The sequence below is a fragment of the Peromyscus leucopus genome, chromosome 2, assembly GCF_004664715.2.
Source record: "Peromyscus leucopus breed LL Stock chromosome 2, UCI_PerLeu_2.1, whole genome shotgun sequence".
Lineage (NCBI taxonomy): Eukaryota > Metazoa > Chordata > Mammalia > Rodentia > Cricetidae > Peromyscus > Peromyscus leucopus.
The window spans coordinates 130,455,446-130,478,255 of record NC_051064.1 but is presented as its reverse complement, the minus strand read 5'-3'; the positions used below and the strand labels follow the sequence as shown (position 1 = coordinate 130,478,255).

Genomic DNA, 22,810 nt, shown 5'->3' with positions numbered 1-22,810 from the left:
TCCAGGCATAGTTTAGAGGAGAAGGGATGCATACACCTTAGCCTTTCTGCTTTTGGCCACAGGGTATGCAGATGAGCTCTGGTGGATGGGATACAGACTGGACAGTTTTTTTGTTTTTTTTGTTTTGTTTTGTTTTTGTTTTTTTTTTTTTTTTTTGGTTTTTCAAGACAGGGTTTCTCTGTGTAGCTTTGTGCCTTTCCTAGAACTTGCTTTTGAGACCAGGCTGGTCTTGAACTCACAGAGATCCGCCTGGCTCTGCCTCCCGAGTGCTGGGATTAAAGGCATGTGCCACCACCACCTGGCAGACTGGGCAGTTTTGGTGCCTCTGTTTTGCAGGCACTGTGACAGGCATTGGGATAACAAAGATGGGGAAGCTTGCTTCCTTTCCTTAGCTGAGAGGGAGATGTGAATATACACATTGGGAGCAAATCAGTGTGAAATGCTAAAGAAAGCAGAATACTGCCCTAGGAGCAGGGAGGGTGGATGCCCTGACAGGTGTCCTGGAAGAGGTGATAATGGAATTGGATCCTGAAAGGTTTATCACATGGGCAAACAAGGCAAGGGGTTGTATATTCACACAGAGAAGCTGGGAGCCTGCTTGGAGAAAAGGGTTCTCAACTATGCTTGGAGGCCAAGCTTCCTGCTGGTGAGTGGCCCAAGAACCAGCCTGTGTGCCAGATTGAGATGTTTGGGCATTCCTCAGATCAGACAGTGGAAAATTGCTGTGAGTGACTCCAATGTATTGAGTTACCTTCCTTTTTCTGTGTGTGTGTGTGTGTGTGTGTGTGTGTGTGTGTGTGTGTGTGTCTTTTTTTCCCCCAATTCTTTCAGACTAAAGACTGAGGACTAAACCCAGGGCCTTGTGCTTAATAGCCAAGTACTCTACCACTGAGCTGAAGCTCTAACCTAAACACTAATGTTTTTGTTTGTTTGTTTGTTTGTTTTTAAATATTTATGTGTGTGTGTGCACGAGCAGGTATGTTTGTGTCACAAAATGTGTGTAGAGATAGTGTACAAGTTTCAGGAATTGGATACCCTTGTGCACCAGAAAGTCCAGGGTCCAACTCTGGACATCAGGCTTATGCCATAAGCACTTCTATCTGCCTGGCCATCTCTCTGGTCCGTAATGTCTGGTTCTAAAGCAGATGGGGCAGGAAAACTGGGCCTGGAGATCTGTGAGGTAAGAAGGCAAAGTAACGTGGTAAGTTCTACTTGAGGAAGGTAAACACAGTATTCCTTTTCCTCATGTTGAGGCATAGAATTTGACTTTTGGGTTTTTTCCCTTAACTGGCCAGGCATTTGTGTAGACTTGGTAATTTGTTGTGATAGGCCCTGAGAACCAGATACAAGAGTCTTCATTCTCCTTCTAAAAGATGGAGACTAAAGACTGGACATAACCCTAGCTCTTTGTGTTGAGCTTAGGTATCAGTCCAGCATTCCTTTATTCAAAAGGTAAAAGCTTTAATATCCTCATTGCTAGGAAAGGGAGCTCACCAACCTGTTAATTTTTCTTGTTTATTCACTCAATGGCCATAAACCAGACTGGAAGGTGGTGGCCATGGTGTTAAGCAATACAGAACTGACCCCTACCCTTACTGAGGGTTAGTGGGCTCTGACACACACACACACACACACACACACACACACACACAGGCTCATGATAGTGCACACCTGTAATGTCAGCACTGGGAATGGAAGCGGGATCTGGAGGTCAAAGTCATCTACTTACTCACCAGAGGAGAGTCTGGAATACTTGAAACCCTGTCCCACACAAACAAACAAAAAAAGATCTGGAGCCGTTCATCCCAGCGCTTGGAAGGCACAGGTAGGTGACTATCTGTGAGTTCGACGTATGCCTGGTCTATATAGATTATGGCCAGCCAGAGACATACAGTGAGACCCTCTCTCCAGTGAACAAAAACGAGACATAAACTCCAGTTTAATCGTGACTTCTTTTTCTTATCTCCATAGCCTTGAACAAATCACTTTCCCTCTTTGGATGATTCTTTACTCAGTTCTATATGGGCTTAATTACAAAAAGAAAGGATATCTTTCTGGGAAAGGAGGCCTCACCATAAAGAAATAAAAACAGAAACAGCAGAGCACTTGGCACATTGTTCAGTAGATATCCCTGTGGTCTCCTTCCAGCCTTGTCTAATCCGTCCCAATCGACACCGTTAGCGGCTGCGGGTTCACTTTAAAAGCATGCCCATCGGTGTCATCTCCAGGAGGGAAGGGGGCGTGAGGGTTAAGAACGCGTTTAGTGCGGTTGTAAATGTTTGTCCCGGTCAGGCCGCCGTCCTGCAGATCCGCCATATTGTCTGCCGAAGCTGCCGCTGAAGCTGCCGCTGCGGCCGCCGCCAAGTCTGAGCGAGCGGAGCCGCGATGGGTGAGTGAGGCAGCTCGGCCGATGGGTGCCCGGGCTGAGGTCTCGGGGAGCGGGGTCTGGCGAGGGCTCGTCTCTCGTCTGAAGGAGATGTCGGGGGCGTGCAGATAGGTGTGGGAGGAGAAATCAGGTCGGGAGTGCCCCTCGGGCCAGTGTGGGGCCGGCGCAGGGCCGCACGGGGGGCAGCCCCCGGGGCTGGCTCCGGCTGCCCAGCGGCCCCGGTGCCCCACGTGGTGGCCTCGGGCCGGAGCTCTGGCGTTCCCGGGGGTAGGCAGGGCCCTGTCCTCTCGCCTTGCTCCTGCCGTGGAGCTGGGGACTGGGCTGCGGGCGGCAGGCCTGGACGCCGCCACGGGGAGCCTGCTCCCGCGGGCATTGGGCCGACGCGCTTCGGGGCGAGGTGATGTCTTACCTGCCAGCGTAGAGGGGAGAGTCCTCTGGAGAGGAGACGCGGGGCAGGCCAGCTCCGGACCGGTAACCAAGGGCAGGCCGGGTCCACCACGGGTTGGGCCTTTGAAGGCCAGGAACATGTTCCAGGCGGTGCAGAAATGGGCTGGTTCGGCCAGACTCCGTGACAGGCTTCGTGGTGTTTAGAAAGCCCAAAGCCAAGACTTCTTGGCATAGACAGGTCAGAGACTTGAGGTTTCTGGGCCAACTCTGGTTAGGAGGAAAAGAGAGACCTGTTGATCTTTTTTAAAAAGAGGACTCTGGGTACCAAGGCCGTTGCCCAAATGAGTACGATGGCTAAGTCTTTGAATTCAGAAACAAACCCAGCATTGATAATTTATTGCCATCAGTAAAGTAAAACCTGTTTAAATTTGCTAATCTCTATGTGGAGGCATTGTTGTCAATGCTTAACGGGTCTTGTTTAACCTAATTTCAACCTAGTGGGATAGTTGCTGCTGCTGTTCCTGTTTTACAGATGGGGAAACTGAGGCTTAGAATGGTAAAGAAACTTATCCAAGGTCACACAGTGATTATTAAAACAGGGTGATCACTCCTGAGCTCTTGGATTTAACTGCTGCTTTTTATGGTCTGGCCCCCTAGTGGTGGGCTGGAAGAAGGGACGGTTTTAACCCTGCATAAAGTTGTGAAGGTATTTTGTTATGGGTCCAGTTTGAAATATTTAGTCTGAATGAAACTGAAAAAGTTCAGGGTGAGTTGCTGACCCCCACCAATTTTAAGAGTAGCACCTAAATGCATTTTTGAAATTTCGAATGATCTCTGATCCTAAGGGAACATAAATTATTTTCCCTGCCTGTGATTTTAGAATCTGATCTGGCCTGACACTTCCCACATTTCATCCAGTGACTTAATCTACAAACAGAATTGCATAGAGAAGGTATCTGGAACGTCTGCAACAGACCCTGTATTCCTCCATTTCTGAGCTTTCTCATCTCCAGAAAGAGGAGTATCTGGAGCCTAGCCAGCTCCGTAAATAACAGGACATTCTTCCCCACCTTCAGTAACAGCAGTTCTTTGCCCTCCAGAACCCTCTGGAAAGTATAACAATGATTTAGGAGCCCAACTGGAGCCGTGGAGAGAAAGAGGTAACCTGTGAGATTCATTTTTTACAGATTGAGAAACAATCTCAGCAAAGATAACATAGCTAATAAGCAGCTGCCAGGAGTGAGATTCTTCCATATCTTACTGCATATCAGCCTCTAAAATTTAAGGTGGAATCAGGCGGTGGTGGCGCACACCTTTAATCCCAGCATTCCAGAGGCAGAGGCAGGAGGATCTCTGAGTCAAGGACTGCCTGGTCTACAGAGTGAGTTCCAGGAAGCCAGGGCTACACAGAGAAACCCTGTATCAGAAAAAAAAGGCGGGGTGGGAGGGGGAGTGTTAAGTGAAAAAAATTTTTTTCATGTTAGAATGTGAAATGAAAGTTTTTCAGTGCAAGAAGACCCGACCAAAGTCCCAAAAAGCATATATATATATATATATATATATATATATATATATATATATGGAGAGAGAGTCAGGTGATCAAACTAAAGTAAGGATATATTTAATCACAGTGTGTAATCCTAGGTAGTTTGGGTAATCCCCATTACAACAGTGAATTGATACATTGAGATTAGGTAACTAGTGGAAGGCTAGTCATCTAGGCCCATTGGGGACTGGTTATATTATAGCTGGCCTTCACCCGGAGGCTGCTCTGTTCGTTGCCTCTTATGTGTCCTCCCTCTCTCAGATCCTGTATTTTATACTGTTTTTTGCTGTGTCCAACTTCACTACTCTTTTTTTTTTTTTTTTTTTTTGGTTTTTCGAGACAAGGTTTCTCTGTGTAGCTTTGTGCCTTTCCTGGATCTCGCTCTGTAGAGCAGGCTGGCCTCAAACTCACAGAGATCCGACTGGCTCTGCCTCCCGAGTGCTGGGATTAAAGGTGTTCGCCACCACTACCACTACCACTACCACCACCACCACCACCACCACCACCACCACCACCCCCACCCCGGCTTCACTACTCTTTTAATAGACTTTTGTAGTGATTCTACTGCCTGTGTTGGTCACACAACTATAGACATTGCTTTGCTCCTGATCATCTCTAGCAAAGACCTCAACCACTTGAATTCTAGTGGGTATTGGATATCTAATCACCATTCCTTGCTAACTGAGAATTTGGCATTTTCTCCCAAAGTCCAGGGAGTGGGTCTTGATTATATTAAACTTGATTTACATTAAACTCTAAACCAGTTGTTGTAATTCTGTTGTCCTAGGCAGTGGTTGGTTTAGGCTACTTAGAGCTGAAGGGAAGTCATGGAAACTTCTGAAGAACCTTTCTTATTTAAAGTTGACTTTCTGGCTTAAAAAAAAAAGAAGATGTGGTGTTATATTGTGGACCCCAATAAACTTATCTGGAGATCAAAGGACAGAGCCAGCCGCTAGATTAGGCATAGAGGCCAGACAGTGATGGTACATACCCTTAATCCTATCTCGGGAGGTAGAGATCCCTCTGGTTCTCTGTGAGTTCAAGGCCACACTGGGAACAGCCAGGCATGGTGGCACACACCTTTAATCCCAGGAAGTAGTATGGCAGGGCACAGAAAGGTATATAAGGCATGAGGACCAGGAGCAGTTCAGTGGAGTCACTTTTAGGTGAGCACTTAGAGGCTTCCAGTCTGAGGAAACAGGATTGGCTGAGGAGTTGGCAAGGTGAGGTTGACTGTGGCTTGTTCTATTTCTCTGATCTTTCAGTTTTCACCCCAGTATCTGGTTCCAGGTTTTTTTTATTTATAAGACCATTTAGCAATTCGTGTTACAAAAAGATTATTTGTCAGTTTGTATTTTAGACTGGTTTTACCAAAGTATGAGAGTTTCAGAAAAGGCCGAGGAAAGCTGTAACAGTAATAGCCAGTGCATCTTTGGAGCTTGCTAAGCGACCAGCGCTATTCCAAGTACTTTGCAGACGAACTCATTGTGAATTCTCAGGTTCTCCTGACCTAGTGTGTATGTCTGTACCTTTGTTTCTGGGGGGGGGGGGTTTGTTTATTTATTTATTTTTTTTTTGTTTTCATCTTGTTTTTTAGTAGTCTGGGTATTGAACCCAAGCAAAAAGTCATAGAATAATCAGGAATAGCCATGGACCACATAACAACTTTTCAATGGAGAGCAAGTTGCAATTATGCTTAAAATCTGTAAGAATATAATGAAAACAACAACAACAAAAAACTCCACTGTCGAAAGGACATATAGCTGAAGAAGCTTTTGGTTTCTTTTAAAAGTTTGACATTGCCTTCAATCCCAGCACTCAGGAGGCAGAGGCAGGCAGATCTCTGTGAGTTTGAGGCCAACCTGGTCTACAGAGTGAGATCCAGGACAGGCACCAAAACTGCACAAAGAAACCCTGTCTTGGCCGGGCGTTGGTGGCGCACGCCTTTAATCCCAGCACTCGGGAGGCAGAGCAGGCGGATCTTGTGAGTTCGAGCAGCTGGGCACAAGTGAGCTAGAAAGGCGCAAAGCTACACAGAGAAACCCTGTCTCGAAAAACCAAAAAAAAAAAAAAAAAAAAAGAAACCCTGTCTTGAAAAACAACAACAACAAAAAGTTTGACATTATTAGCAAGACTATCTCAAAAATGCTTGCCAAGAATATACTAGACTCATAGACCTCTGCCTGCCTCTGCCTCCTAATGATGGGATTAAAGGTGTTTATCATGAGTTTTTGTTTTGTTTTGAGATAAGGTCTTACTCTGTAGTACCAGGTAGCCTGGAACTCACAGTCTTCCTACCTCAGCTTCCCCCATGCTGGAATTACAGGTTAGCTCCACCATACTTGGCTGGAGAAAAAAATACAATTTAGGGCCCAGAGAGATTGCTCAGTGGTTATTCTTGCACAGGCTCCAAGTTCAGTTCCAGGCATCTACATCAGGCAGCTCACAACTGCCTGTAACTACATCTATATATTGGATCTGTGGTTACCCACACACATGCAGATGGCCACACACATAAAAATAAAAAATTTCTAATTTTTTTTTTTTTTTTTTTTAAGAAAATGTAGTGGGGTATGATGGTATATGCTTCATTTTTCATGATCCCAGTACTTGGAGGCTGGCCTGGATTATACAGTGAGATTATAAAGAAAACATTTTTTTTTAAAGATTTATTGATTTATTATGTACACAGAAGAGGGTGCAAGATCTCGTTACAGATGGTTGTGAGCCACCATGTGGGTGCTGGGAATTGAACTCAGGGCCTCTGGAAGAGCAGTCAGTGCTCTTAACCTCTGAGCTATCTCTCCAACCCCCAAGAAAACATTTTTATACAACTGTATACTATGCATTTTAAGCTATTAATTCAAGCTCGTAAAAGTTGCTAAAATGTTTAAAGTTTATAATGTGAAAATGGAAAAAATATTTATTGCTGGGCAGTGGCGGTGCACGCCTTTAATCCCTCTGCACTCAGGAGGCAGAGGCAGGTGGATCTCTGTGAGTCTGAGGCCAGCCTGGTCTGCAGAGTGAGTTCCAGGAAAGGAGCAAAGCTACAGAGAAACCCTGTCTGGAAAAACAAACAAACAAGGTAAAAGAGTCTGGAGGGATAGCTCTGGTTTAGAGCACTTGTTTTTTCTGCAGAGGACCCAGGTTCCATTTCTAGCACCTACGTGGTAGCTCACAACCAACCATAACTCCAGTTCCAGGCAATCTAACAGCTTCTTCTGACTTCTAAGGGCACCACCAGGCATGCATGTAAGTCACATACTTAGATGCAGGCCAAGCATCCATGCACATAAAAACAAAAGAAACCAATCTTTTTTTTTTTTTTTTTGATTTTTCGAGACAGGATTTCTCTGTGTAGCTTTGCACCTTTCCTGGATCTGTTCTGTAGACCAGGCTGGCCTTGAACTCACAAAGATCCACCTGCCTCTGCCTCCAGTGCTGGGATTAAAGGCGTAGCCACCACCGCCCGGCGGAAACCAATCTTTTTCAACATGACTTGACTTATGTGTGCTTAGGTATGTTTGTGTGGGGGTGTATTCCCGTGAGTGCCAATACCCTTAGAGGCCAGAGGACGGCACCGGAACCGGAACCGGAACCGGAACTGGAGTTACAGGATTTGTAAGCCACCCAATGCTGATCCAGGGACTGAAACCTGGATCTCCTGCAAGAGCAGTGAGTGCTCTTAACCACTGAACCATCTCTCCACCCCAGAAAAGACAAGTTTTAAATGAGTTTAATGCAGTATTTGTTACCTGCAGGAGTGAGCAGCAGTTTCTCCGTTCTCACACTTTAATGCACCATTCGCTGTTACTTGCCTGACTTAACTTCTAGCACTGCCGTCTCCAGTCTTACAGCCTCCAGCGTCTTCTGTGCGCTGCATTATTTTTGATGTACTGTTTCTACTTTTAGATGCACAAATACTCATCATCTTGTTTCTCCAGTGCCATAACATGCTTGGTATCCTATGAGCAATAGTCTATACCATGTAACCTAGTTGTATAATAAAATACACCACCTTAGTGTGATCATGTCAGGTAGACTCCGTGAAGTTCACACAGTGAAATCTGTTAAGGATGAATTTCTCATAACATATCCCATTGCTATTACTATTAATAGACTATTAGTAGACATAGTATAGTTGTTACCAGAATATGGGCTATTAAGGGAGTATTTTGCCTCTGGAAAAAGCCCTTTTCTGACTCTGAAATTGCAACTAACAATGCCAGGATTTTGAGGCATAATTTGTAAATAGTAGGTAGTTTTAAAAGTGGAGAGGAGAGCCAGCAAGATGGCTGGGCAGACAAAGGTGCTTGCAGCTAGGCCCAAAGAACTGACTGAGTTTGATCCCTGGACCCACATGAAGGATGGAGATAACCAAGTCCTGCAGGTTGTGTTTGACCTCTATGCATACACCCAGCCTACATACATATAAAATACATAAATGCAATATTCTCTTCTTGAGTATAGAGCCAGTATTGTAGCTCGGGTGTCAGAATGTTTGCCTTGAATGTACAAAGACCGGAGGTGATCCCCAGAACTTCATAAGCCAGGCATGCTGGCAAATACCTGGAATCCCAGCACCGTGTAGGTAGAGGCAGGAAGATCAGAACCGCAAGGCAGCCTAGGCTAAATAAGACCCAGAATTAGCTATAGAGAACAAATATAGAGAAGCTCTCTCCATAATGTTTTGAACTTCCAAAATAGCTAACTTTTTCAAATATATTATCTGTACGGGTGTTTTGCTTGCATATATTATGTCTGTGTCACTTAGGTGACTGGTATCAGATCCCAAGGAACTAGAGTTACAGGTGGTTGTGAGCTATCACGTGAGTGCTAAGGATTGAACCTGGGGCCTTTAGAAGTGTAGCTAGTGCTCTTAAGCACTGAGCCATTTTTTTAGCCCCCAAATTAACTAACTTGAATTGTCTTATGTTAGTGCTAAGATAATGAAGTTTTCTAACTTGTTTTTGGCTGCAATAATGGAAACTTTTTAACCGATAATGCTTCTAGTCAGATAATATTTAATTTTCCTTTTTTTTCCGTTTTATAAATTTTATTATTGTTATTTTTGGTTTTTTGAGATGGGGTTTCTTTGTGTAATAGCCCTGGCTGTCCTGGAACTCTCTCTGTAAACCAGGTTGGCCTCGAACTCACAGATCCACTGCCGAGTGCTGGTATTAAAAGTCTGTGTCACCAGCACTGGGCTTTATTTTGCTTTTCTGTATTGCAGTTGGACACTGTATGATGCTTTCACTTCAGTCTCTGCTTTGTGTAGATTTCTGTTAAAGCATAGTCTCACCTGGCGTGGTGGCACACGCCTTTAATCCCAGCACGTGGGAGGCAGAGCCAGGTGGATATCTGCGAGTTTGAGACAGGTCTGGTCTATAGAATGAGTGCAGGCTAGCCAGGGCTGCATAGAGAGCCCTATCTCAAAACACAAACAAACAAAAAAAGCATAGTCTTAAAGGTTATCTATCCTATAGCATCATTTAATCTTGCTAAGTCTCAAGGCTCTTTAAAGTGATATGTAAGGAATACTTTTTCTTTTTCTCTTTTTTTTTTTTCTGGAGCTCAGGACCAAACCCAGGGCCTTGTGCTTGCTAGGCAAGTGCTCTGCCACTGAGCTAAATCCCCAATAATATTATTTTTATGGTTGTTAGTGAAGATTCAGTGAAATACTGGATTTGAGAAAATAATTTGTGTGCAGGGTATAGTGGTGCATGCCTGTAATCCTAGCACTCAAGACAAGAAACTGAGCTGGCTGGGCGGTGGTGGCATATGCCCTTAATCCCAGCAGAGGCAGGCAGATCTCTGTGAGGCTAGCCTGGTCTACAAAGCAAGTTCCAGGAAATCCAGGACCATTCCACAGAGGAACCTTGTCTCAAAAATTCTAAGCAAAGCTGGGTGTAGTGGCAGATACCTTTAATCTTAGCACTCGGAAGGCAGAGGCAGGTGGGTCTTTGAGTTCCAGGACAGCCAGAGCTACATAATGAGACCCTGTCTCCGGGGGAAAAAAGTAAATAAAAAGAGAGAGACTGAGCAGAGAAGGATTATGAGTTGGAGGCCAGCCTGGACCACTGGTATTCATTGTCTCAAACAAAAACCAAGACAAAACAAAAAGACAGTTTGTAAACCATAGAGGTTTTAGTGCCTCAAAAGCTCTTAAGACAGTATCCTCCATGGCCTCCCCTTTCTTTGTCAGGTGTGCTGTGTCAATGTTCCTAAAACACTTACGTACCTGATCTTGTCCACTTCGAAAGTTCTAATCGGAAGATCGGTGTGCAAGATTTCCTATTGAATTTTCCAGTTTTATAACGTTTGTACTTATCTATGTATTCCTTCATTCCTCCTTTGTATGTAAGCATACAAAGTGGAGGTGTAATAAGAGTCTAGAAATTCCTGCATTTATTTATATATTTGTGGATGTGAGTGTGGGTGTGCCATGGCACACCTGTGGAGGTTAGAAAGACAACTTAGAATCAGTTTGCCCTCCCTTCCACTGTGTGGGTTTTCAGGATTGAGCTCAAATCAACTCAGGGTGTCAGGCTTGGTTGTAAGCACCTTGACCTGCTGTGCTCTCGGTGACCTGTCACTAGGAGATTCTTGAGGTGCTGTAGTAGTCCTTGACAGAGATGATGAAGATAGCAGTAACTGAGGTGGCACTAGTAATAAAAGTTAAGAATCTGAGTCATTGGGCTTGGTTTTTGGTTCATGTGGTGGCTGAATCGGAGAGGGGCTGAGGATCAAGGGTGACTCCTGGGCCTGTGGACTTGAGAGCTGAGTGGATGGTAATGCTGAGATGTATTTAAATTGAGACAATTGGGATAACTGATTTCCAAGAGAAAGCGTCCAAAAGACAAGTGAATGTAGAAGCAAAGAGCTCTGAGGGTGAAGTCTGGGAATGAGGTTTCATTACCTGTGTTTATCTCTATATATCTAGTAACCATAGAAACAACAAATAGAACCCGAATCTGCAGAGATTAGGCTAAAAAGAAAGAATGGGATCTGAGTGTGGTGGTTCAGTCTTTTAATACCAGTAGGGGAAAAGGCAGGTGGATCTCTGAGTTCAAGGTCAGTCCGATCTACAGAGTGAGTTCCAGGACAGCCAGGACTTCTCAAAAAGACCCTGTTTCAAAAAGCTGAACTAGGAGTACAGCTCCATGGTTAGAGCGTGTGCTTGGCTTGTACAGATTTCTGGGTTTGATCCCCAGCACCAGAAACACACAAAAGAGAAGCTCAAGGCAAATTAGGTTAATGTGAAGGAACCAAATGAAGCACTAGCTAGAATTAGAGAGAAAAGGAGCGGTGGGTAGCTAGGGCAAACAAACCCAAGCAAAGGGTTACAGAATGGAGATGGTTGTTAAGATTGAATGCTAGTGGGCTGGAGAGATGGCTCAGAGGTTAGAGCACTGGCTGTTCTTCCAGAGGTCCTCACTTCAATTCCCAGCAACCACATGGTGGCAAAAAACCATCTGTAATGAGATCTGGTGCCTTCTTTTGGCCTGCAGGCATACATGCAGACAGAACATTGTATACATAATAAATAAATAAATCTTTAAAAAAAGATTGAATGCTATCAAGAGGATAAAAGAAAAAAGAAAATGTTTGTTGAATTTAGCATTATGTACTTGATCAATGGTCTTTTAAAAAGTTTGATGGTTTGAAAGCAAATGGGAGTGGGCTAAAAATGAACTGGACTGTTTTCAGAAATTTGAGGGAGGTCCCGAGAGAGCACTCACTGCTCTTCAGAGGACCTGGGTTTGGCTCCCAGCACCCACATGGTAGCTCACAGCTGTCTTTAACTCCAGTTCCAGGGGATCTGACACCCCCTTCTGGTCACCAGGCACCCATGTGCACATACACACATGCAAACAAATTTTTACAGACATAAATCTTTAAGAAAAAAAAAAAAAAAAAAAGCTGGTGTGGTGATGCAAGCTGATCCCAGCACTAAACTCTGAGTCTGAGGCCAGGCTGGTTTACATAGTGAGTTCCAGGCCAGCAAGGCTACATTATCAAGACCCTGTCTCAAAAAAAGAAAAGAAATTTGGGTGTCAGGAGGGATGAAGCCGGTTGATGAAGCTCTTATGTTCAGAGAAGAGATTGTGAATGCCTGCTTTAGAGCAGGGGCGTAGAGATGGAGAAAGAGACAAGGACCTAGACATCACAGGAATTAAAGCCAGCCGCTCCTAGTGATTTCCTGTGAGGCTGCTCTTGGCTGAATTTAAGTTGCCAAAGATGTTATTTAACTTTCTGGCCTGAAAAGCTAAGAATATCTCAACACAGATTCCTAAACACCTTACATCAGTGTTTCTCCCCTTTTTTGCTGTTGATTTTTGTTGGAGATGGTGCCCAGGAACTGGGATCTCACAAATGCTAGACAAATATCTCAGTCTTTTTCTGTTGTTTTAGTTAATTATGATTGTGTCTGTAGGCCGAGGTCTGTGGAGTCTGCTCTTTTCTGCCCTTATATGGGTTCTGGGGCTCAAACTCTTGAGGTCATCAGGCTTATGAGACCTGGAAAAAATGTCTGCCACATCATTCTAGTTAAAACAGTTACACAGCTCTTTCCTGTGGACTGTCCTATGTCAGTTGGTACTTGAACTTGTAATGAAAGGTTTGCCGCATTTAAGAGGACAAAAGAAAAAAGAACAGGGTTCCTATTTTAGGAATTAGCTCTCGTGTATGAGGTGTGAGTTTTGCCAGAAGACCCTGCCACATGTATTGTATTTCTCTACTTTATGTGGTATGGGTTATCTGCTGTCTAGTGAGTATGAATATGAAGAAAGGATATACCTGTCATCACATTTGTAAAGATTCTCTTCTGTAGGAATTAATCTAATTCGCCACAATTACTAAGATTTTCTAGGGTTTTGTCTAGCATTAGTTCTTTGGTGAATCCTGATGTCACTCTGATTTTAGGTCTTCCGACATTGAATGCAGGCTTCCTTTTCACTAGATACTAGATTAACAGATAGTTTATCTTCTTAAAATTGTCTATTTTAAATGTGTCCATGCAGGTGCCTGTGTGAGAGTATGCCCAGCATGTCCATGCAGGTGCCTGTGGAATCTAGAATGAGTTGGGGTCCTCAGGAACTGAATTACAGTTGGTTGTGAGCCACCTCATGTAGGTAGGGGATGGGAACTAAACCAGGATCCTACATGTGTGTCTGTGCACCGTGCCAGGTATCTGTGGAGACCAAAAGAGTGTGTCAGATCCCCTATGACTGAAGTTACAAAGGGTTGTGAGCCACCATGTGAGTACTGAGAATTAAACCTGGATCTTCTGTTAGAGCAACCAGTGCTCTTAACCATTAAGCCATCTCTCCAGTTCCTGAGCTTTTTTCTTGGACATAACCTACAATGACACACCTTAATTATCATCAACCTCAAAAAAAAAAGCACGTGAGGTTACGAGGTAGAAAGGACTGCACAGCACTTTCTTCCTTTCCATTTCCCCCTACTGTGTGGCAGACAGGAGTTTTCCAGTTGGACCGCATCTAGAAAGACACTTACAGCTCTAACAACTGAGCTTTGGATGATTTCCGGGAAGCTGCTTCCTTCTGGGAGCTTCACAACCTCTAGCTGCGTCTGCTCCACCTATTCCACCCTATGGATTTAAGCCTTATCCCGAGCCATTTTGTTTTATTTTATTTTTGGTTCTTTTTCTTTCTCTCTCTCTCTCTCTCTCTCTCTCTCTCTCTCTCTCTCTCTCTCTCTCTCTTTTTCTTGTTTGTTTGTTTTGTTTTGTTTTTTGAGACAGGGTTTATCTGTGTAGTTTTGGTGCCTTCCTGGATCTTGCTCTGTAGGCCAGACTGGCCTTGAATTCACAGAGATCCGCCCGGCTCTGCCTCTCGAGTGCTGGGATTAAAGGCGTAGGCCACCACCACCAGGACAGCATATCTTTTTAAAAATGTTATTTAGTGTGTGTACATGTGACACAGGTCCTCCACCCCCCCTCCCTTTTTTTTTTTTTTAACTTTTGTTGATAATAATTACCAAACTCAAGAAACCTGTAAAGAATGATAAAGCCAGGTGGTAACATAGTCCTAGCATTTCAGAGGCAGAGACAGGAGGATCTCTTGAGTTTGAGGCTAGCCTGGTCTACAGAGTGAGTTCCAGGATAGCCAAGGCTACACACAGAAACCCTCTCTTGAAAAAGCAAAGGAAGGTGCTGCAGAGATGGCTCAGAGGTTAAGAGCACTGGCTGCTGGTGGTGCCACCTTATGGCCTGCAGCAGAACACATAATAAATAAATCTTAGAAAAAGAAAAAGAGAAAAATAAAAACTAAAACTAAATAAAAAATAGTGACAGACAAGACTGCTAAGAGGAGTTCTCAAATAGCGTTTGCCACTTGACTTTGATATCATATCACTCCATCAAGAGAGACTACTGATTACAGCTACCTAGTCACCATAATTTTGTGATACACACATCAAATACTTTGACTGTATCAGAGATGGTCCTAAGGTGTTTGTTCTTTATTCTGTTAGTATGGTGTCACTTACAGATTTGCATAAGTTAAACTACCCTTTCATGTCTTGGGTAGCTCCCACTTGATTGTGGTGTATAACATTTTTTTTTTTTTAAGATTTATTTATTATGTATACAGTATTCTGCCTGCACATATGACTATAGGCCAGAAGAGGGCACCAGATCTCATTCTAGATGGTTGTGAGCCACCATGTGGTTGCTGGGAATTGAACTCAGGACCTCTGGAAGAACAGCCGGTGCTCTTAACCTCTGAGCCATCTCTCCGGTGTATAACATTTCTATGGGGTTGCCAGCTTTGACTGGATGGAATGTTCTTGAGAATGTTTACATCTAGGTTCACTATAGATATTGGTCTTTAATTAGTTTTTGCTTTTCCAAATATCCTTTAGAACAGGATGACCTTCAATCACTATGTAGCAAAAGATGGCCTTGAATTATTGATTCTCCTGCTTCCCTTTCTAAATGCTGTGATTATAGAAGTAAGCCACCATACCTGGCTTGGTCTGTAGGTTTTTTGTTTTGTTTTGCTTTTGTGTCCTTGTATGGTTTTGACATCAGATAACTTTACAGAATGACTTGGAAGGATTTTGTTTCTTTTAATTCTTTTTGTTGTTATTGGTTTTTTTGAGACAGGGTTTCTCTGCCAGGCTGGCCTCGGAGCTCAGAGATCTACCTGCTTCTGTTTCTGGAGTGCTGGGATTAAAGGTGTGTGCCACAATGCCTGGCTTCTTTTTTTCATCTCTATTTTTTTCTCTATTAGTCTAGCAAATGGTTGATCTATTTAAAAGCCAACTGTTTCTTATTTCTTTGCTCTTCACTGCAGTCTCTATTCCCACACGTCTATTGATTTGGAATGTGGTGTGTTGTTTTCCTGAGTCTTTAATGCATTAGTAAGTTATTTGAAATAGTGAACTCTAGCAGCTCCCTCACCTCCTCCTTTTCCCTCTCTCTCTCTCTCTCTCCCTCTCTAAGGTCTTGCTGTATGGCCCTGGCTGGTCTTGAGCTCTGTAGACCAAACTAGAGTTTACATTTTCCTGCCTTAACACCCATGTGCTGAGATTACAGGTTATACTCCTACACCCACAAATTAGCTTTTTGTTTGTTTGTTTGAAATATCATCTGTGTGTCCCTGGCTTGCTTGGAACACTCTGTGTAGATCAGGCTGGCCTGAAAATCACAGAGATCCTCCTTCTTCCTCCTGAGATTAAAAGCATGCACCACTGACCAGCCAGAAAACATGAAATTTAAGCCATTCTGGTTTATTTTGTCTTTGGTAAGACAGTAAACCAAGTGAGGTTGAGAAGAACATCTCTGAATGTGTGGCTTTATTCATCTCTATATCTCTTGTGTGTTGTATTATTATTGTCCTACCTTCAAGTCCTAGTATTATAGCTAACTTTGTACTTGGGATTTTTTATTTGATTATTCTGATGTAATAGGTGTTGGTTCACACCTATTTAGATTTGTTGTTTGGACTTTTGGTCTAGAGAGAGAATGTACTATAAAAGAAAGTTTTGTATTGTGAAAATGGATTTCTAAATATCAGGTATGATGGATAAAGTGGAACACTCTTAAGTAAGAGGGAACAAATAAAGTATCTGTCCTCCTTGAGGTAAAAACATCTTTAGAAACAGTTTTTTCATATGCTTCTGCAGATGGTCATCCTTCCATTATTCTTTCTTGCCTGCTTCTCCAGTGAAGTCATAAGTAGATATTTGTGATAGTTACTTATCACCATGGTAACAAAAGAAGCAATGTGGTTCCTATTTCAGTTTAACTGTCAACTGTGCTCAAAGGAGAAGACAGCCTCTGGGACAGCACAGGCTCAGTCATGAAAAACTATGTGTCAGGTAATAGAGGACAGCATTCCACAGGGGCTTGCTTTAGTAGGCCTGCCTCTGCCTGTTCAAGGACCCATAGAGGAAGCCACTGCAGGTCCTTATAACTTTCGTGTGTGTGTGTGTGTGTGTGTGTGTGTGTGTGTGTGTGTGTGTGTGTGTGTGTGTCATAGTGTATGTGTGGAGGTTAGAGAACAACAGGAGTTGATTCCTTCAAGTGTGTGAATCCTGGTAATGGAACTTAGGTCATCAGGTTTGGTGGCAAGAACCATTACCTCCTGAGCCACCTTGATGATGGCTTTCTTTATTGTTTATTTTTTTATTTTTATTTTTAATGTATATGTGTTTATACCTGATGCCCCACATGTGTGCAGGAGCCTGGAGAGGTCAGAAGAGGTGTCGGATGCCATGGAACTAGAGTTAGAGATAGTTAGGAGCCACTATGTGGGTGCTGGGAACTGAACCTGGGTCCACTACAAGAACAGCACATACACTTAACCACTGAATTATCTCTCCAAGTTCCTCTTGTTAGTTTTTTGGGGGAGGTGGGGCAGTTTATGATTTATTTAGTTTTTTTTTTTTTTTCTTTCGAGACAGGGTTTCTCTGCGTAGTTTTGCGCCTTTCCTGGATCTCCCTCTGTAGACCAGGCTGGCCTCGAACTCACGGAGATCTGCCTGCCTCTGCCTCCCCAGTGCTGGGATTAAAGGTGTGCGCTACCACCGCCTGGCGCCTTTTCATTTCTTTTCAAGTCCAGAACTTGTTTGCCACCGCCGCCACCTCTCTCTTGATTGATGCTTTCGTTTTGTTTTTGTGTGAACAAGAAATGCTACTGTCTCACAACCCTGACATCTCTTCCCTTCTAGAGACCATGGCAAGCCCAGGGAAGGACAATTACCGAATGAAGAGCTATAAGAACAATGCCTTAAACCCTGAGGAAATGAGACGAAGGAGGGAGGAAGAGGGCATTCAGCTTCGGAAACAGAAGCGAGAACAACAGGTAAGTTCCCTGGAGTGTTCTCCACCACACCTGTTGGGGAAGGAGCCACCTCTCCAGCTGACCTCCATCTCCCCTCCTTCCTAATGCTGTGACCCTTCAATAGTTCCTCAGGTGCTGACCCCCAGCCACAGTACTTGCGTTGCTACCTCGTAACTGTAACGTTGCTACTGTTATGAATCATAAGGTAAATACCTATGTTTTCCAGTGGTCTTAGGCGACCCCTGTGAAAGGGTCATTCAGTCCCCACAGGGGTCATGACCCATAGGTCGAGAACCGCTGGCCTAGGGAAATAAAGCTTATCTATCTAGCAGTCTAGTCATTCAGTTTGTTTGTTTGTCAGGGTCAGTCAGTGAACCTGAAACCCACTGAACTGGCTTGACTAGCCAGTGAGCTGCAGAGGTTCTGCCTCCTAAGTCCTGGGCTTATGGGTGTGCACTGCTCCTCCTGACTCATGGCGCTGGGGTCTGCACTTTGCAACCACTTGACTGATTTATCCGTCTCCCCGGCCCTCCAGGTTCCTTTTGTAAAGAAATGTTGGAAACTTTGAGAAAACCAATTTCTTATCCCCCTTTGTTTTTCGAGACACCATTTCTCTGTGTAGCCCTGGCTATCCTTGAACTCACTCTTTTAGTTTTTCAAGACAGGGTTTCTCTGTGTAGTTTTGCGCCTTTCCTGGATCTCGCTCTGTAGACCAGGCTGGCCTCGAACTCACAGAGATCCTTCTGCCTCTGCTGGGATTAAATGTGTGCACCACCACCACCACCCAGCAAACTCACTCTTTAGACCAGGCTGGCCTTGATCAGGCCTCCTGCCTCTGCCTCCTGAGTACTGGCAGTAGAAATAGACGATACTACCTCCCAGCCTTCAAACATCGTTTTTATCTTACATAGTTCTAGCTTCTTGTTCCTTGTGGTTTTGTTTATTTGGTCCCTTGGTGTATGGATCGAGATGTAAGTTGTAGGTGCCATGGCATGTGTGTGGAAGTCAGAGGACATCCTCTGGTACTCAGCTCTCACCTTGTTTGAGACTGGATCTCCTGTTTTTGTTTTGTTTTGTGTTCACTGATGCATAGCCAGCCCATCTTGCCTCCCATCTTACTGTAGTAGCTCTGGGATTACAGCTGCCCTTTATATGGGTGCTAGGGATTCAAACTCAGGTCTTCATGCTTGTTCAGTTCAGCAAGTGCTCTACCCACTGAACCGTCTCTTAGCCCTCTCTTTTGTTCATCTTTTAGCATAATTTAGTACTGGAGAGATGGCTTAGCTGTTAAGAGCGCTTACTGCTCTTGCAGAGAACCCAGGTTCAGTTTGTAGACCTATATGGTGGTTTATAACCATATGTGACTCTACTTTCTTTGTTTGTATTTGGTTTGGTTTTCAAGACAAGGTTTCTCTGTAGCTCTAGCTGCCCGGGAACTCGCTCTGTAGACCAGGCTGGTCTCAAACTCAAGAGATCTGCCTGCTTCTGCCTCCTGGGATTAAAGGTTTGCACCACCACTGTCCGGCTGACTTTACTTCTAAGGGATCTGATGCACTCTTGTGGCCTCTGTGGGCTCCTCCATGCATGTGATATACCTGAACTCATGTTCACACACATACACATAATTTTATTTATTCTTGGGGTGGAGTAATGGCTCAGAATAAGAACACTGGCTGCTTTTCCAAAGGACCTGAGTTCATTTCTCACCAACCACATGTCAGCTCACAACTGTCTATAACTCCAGTTTCAGGACTTCTGACACCCTTACACGGACATCCATGCAGTCAAAACACCAATGAACATAAAATTTAAAAAAACAAACAACTTTTTCCCCTGAAAATGTGAATAGACATGACATAAAAAGTAAAGCTGTTGAATATGTTTCATAGTTGTTTCATAGTTGAATATGTTTCATTATCTACAGTTTGGCCTCATTTTCTTCAAGCTGTTATTCTTTGTTATAATGTCATAATCTAGCTTCAGGTTATTCTTTCTTCAGTTGGTGAGTAATGCTAGCTCTGTCTCCTCACTTTGCTTTTCAGCTTTTTAAGCGGAGAAATGTAGAGCTGATTAATGAAGAGGCTGCCATGTTCGACAGTCTGCTGATGGACTCCTACGTGAGCTCTACTACAGGGGTAAGCCCTTCAGAGCATGGCCACAGCTGTTCTCAGAACAGAAATCAGGTGGCCATGCCATCTTGGATCTTTGCAATCTTGTTAACCTCTTCCTTGCTTATTGTGGTCAGTCAGCTTCAACTCTCAAGTAAGGATTCAGGGAAGTTATTGGTTACATCACAGGTTAGGAATCACTTTCTAGTGTTTTATTGTGAAGCAGACTTGGATTAAAGAGGCCCTCTTCCTGGATCTTATGTCATCCTTTTACTTGAGGATCTTAAAAAGCAGGAAGCTGTGCAGGATTATATGCTCTCATCTGGCTTCATTATTATCCACAAGGTCATAAACCTGTTTTATATTCTAGGAAAGTGTGATCACAAGAGAGATGGTGGAGATGCTCTTTTCTGATGATTCTGACTTGCAGTTAGCAACCACACAGAAATTCCGGAAGCTCCTCTCCAAAGGTATAAAGTCGGCTCCTTCTCAGAGAGGTGCTGTATAATTTAGTCTCCTGTCTCTTTTTACTCAACTATTATCTATCTATTTACTATCTATTATCATTCTACTGTAGCCTTTCTGACCAGGTTTTCTTTGAATAAGTCAGGCACATTCCCACTTTTACATTTATATTCCCTCTGCTAATATCCTCTTCTCTCAAAAATCTATCAGCACTTCCTTCAACTATCCTTTATGCCTCATGAGTGTGTGTGCCCACAGAGGGCAGAAGAGGATGTCAGATCCTCTGGAGCTGGAATTATAAGCTGTTATGAGCTGCTTGACATGAATAGGTGCTGAGAACAGAACTCTGCAAAAGCAGTGTATGCTCTTAACTCTTGAGCTGTGTGTCTTCAGCCCCAGTTAGACCTTCTTAATGAAGCCTGGCCTGATCTCTGGCTCTGATCATGTGTTGGAGAAGAGTATGCAGACAAAAACTCTTCTTCATTTTTCGTCCTTCCTTCCTTCCTTTTTATAAATGATAGTATTGTTAGCCTTCTCAAGATCCTTCCGCCTCAACCTTCCCAGTTCTGGATTTACAGCCAGGCATTGGTGGTGCACACCTTTAATCCCAGCATTGGGGACACAGAGGCAGGTGGATCTCTGAGTTCCAGGCAAGCCTGGTCTACACAGTGAAACCCTGTGCCTATAAAAATTAAAAAAAAAAAAAAAAAAAACAAAACTGCTTTCTAACAGCCCACCTTTCACTGCCACCATGAGTTCTGGGAGTTCAGGGGCTTTGATTGTGTTCATACTTGATCCTCAGTATCTAGAACAGTGTGGTACATAGAGCTGCTCTATAAAAATTGGATGTATCAGATCAGATGTGCAAGGCTCTGCTGTTGGTTTTTAGTCCTTGAAAACAAGGTGTATGCTAACAAAAGTGTCTCTTGTTTGAGTATACTAAACATTCCACCCAGGAAAAGAGCAGTGATCCTTCGTTTGAAGGGAAATGTCTAGACTAGGGTTGCTCATTCCTTCGCCTTTTCTCACTCTTTTTCTGTTGTGTTTACACTTAGTAAGCCACAGCTGAGCGTACCTAAGTTAGGATTGCCTTAATACTTATAACATGCCAGGCGTATTATGCAGTTCATAGATGAGCAAAAGGCAGTTTGGAGATGTTTGTAAGAGCGATCAGAAACATCTGGGACTGCGAATGGGTCAGCAAAGCTTTCCTGTCTCCCTCCAGAGCCGAGTCCTCCGATAGATGAAGTTATTAACACTCCAGGAGTAGTTGACCGGTTTGTGGAGTTTCTGAAGAGGAGTGAGAATTGTACATTACAGGTAACAACTCTCAGGTGTGAGATGGCTGGGGGAAAGTCCCCAAGACCTGACAGTGGCATATCTTAAGGGAATGAAAAAGTAATAGGGAAACTATCAATTGAAGTATCTTCCTTAAAAACAGTTTCAGGGCCAGGTGTGGTAGCACAACCTTTGCAACCAGCAAAGGAAGACAAATCTCTGAGTTTGAGGCCAGCCAAGTCTACACAGTGAGTGTCTTTTTCTTTTTTAAGAAAAGTGTCTCAGGGCCAGTGAAATGGCTCATCAGATTAAGACACTCCCGCCAGGCCTGACAATGTGACCCAGGACACACATTGTGGAAGGAGAGAACCGGCTCCTGCAAGTTGTCCTCTGACCTCCACAAGCACGCCGTGGCACACAGGCACGCACACACAGATACACAAAATTAAAGAAAAAAAAGTTTAAGATCTTAATAATTATATGAGGTAATTTGTGAACATGGCTGAGTTTCCACAATGTATTACACAAAGCATGTTAATCCATGATGAAAACAATGCTTTAAGCCAGATGTGGCAGCATACACAAATATTTTCAGCACACAGTGGGCTGGGGCATAAGGATTGCTAAAAGTTTGATACCAGTCTGGACCACATACATAGCAAGACCCTTGAGAGAAAGAGAGAGAGAGAGAGAGAGAGAGAGAGACCAGGTGGTGATGGTGCGCACTTTTAATCCCAGCACCTGGGAGGCAGAGGCAGGCACATCTCTTTGAGTTTGAGGCCAGCCTGGTCTACAGAGTGAGTTCTGGGACTGCCAAGACTATTTCACAGAGAAACCTTGTCTCAAAAAACAAAAAAAGGGGCCGGCTGGTGGTGGCGCACGCCTTTAATCCCAGCACTCTGGGAGGCAGAGGCAGGCGGATCTTTGTGAGTTCGAGGCCAGCCTGGTCTACAGAGCGAGATCCAGGAAACAAAGCTACACAGCGAAACCCTGTCTTGAACCCCCACCCCCAAAAAAAGGAACGAAAGAGAACTCAAAAAGGAAGTTTTTTGTTCCCGAGCCCCAGAGTGTAATACACTGTGACACTATAAATCAGAGGGTCTCATGCACCCCTAACTTAGTGAACTGATGCAGATGATGCAGCCTCTCTGGGTCTCTGTTCTCCAGAAACAGATAATGCGCAAGTCCATCAGAACTTGTTAGAGACGCAGCAAAGAGTAGGTTGAGAGCCATCTCAAGCAGGAACGGTAGCTCATGGCTGTAATTCCAGCACATAAAGGGCAGGTGAAAGCTCAGAGCTAATCTTGACTGTGGAGCAACACCTTGA

At 43.9% G+C, this 22,810-nt stretch overlaps 1 protein-coding gene across 6 annotated transcripts in view; it reads left to right on the top strand.

The window, feature by feature from the left end:
• The first annotated feature begins 2,300 nt into the window (after nucleotides 1-2,300).
• Nucleotides 2,301-22,810, top strand: part of Kpna6 (karyopherin subunit alpha 6) — a 34,594-nt gene continuing 14,084 nt past the window's right edge. The window contains exons 1-5 of one of the 6 annotated variants that reach the window (XM_028887594.2): nucleotides 2,301-2,389; nucleotides 17,520-17,653; nucleotides 19,675-19,767; nucleotides 20,111-20,210; nucleotides 21,431-21,525. In XM_028887594.2, coding sequence (XP_028743427.1) covers nucleotides 2,386-2,389; nucleotides 17,520-17,653; nucleotides 19,675-19,767; nucleotides 20,111-20,210; nucleotides 21,431-21,525 — 426 coding nt within the window. In that variant the 5' untranslated portion in view covers nucleotides 2,301-2,385. Of the gene's footprint in view, nucleotides 2,390-2,922; nucleotides 3,012-3,909; nucleotides 3,934-16,562; nucleotides 16,668-17,519; nucleotides 17,654-19,674; nucleotides 19,768-20,110; nucleotides 20,238-21,430; nucleotides 21,526-22,810 lie in introns of those variants that run through there. The other 5 variants (XM_028887592.2, XM_028887593.2, XM_037202963.1 and 2 more) reach the window with 5 other exon arrangements.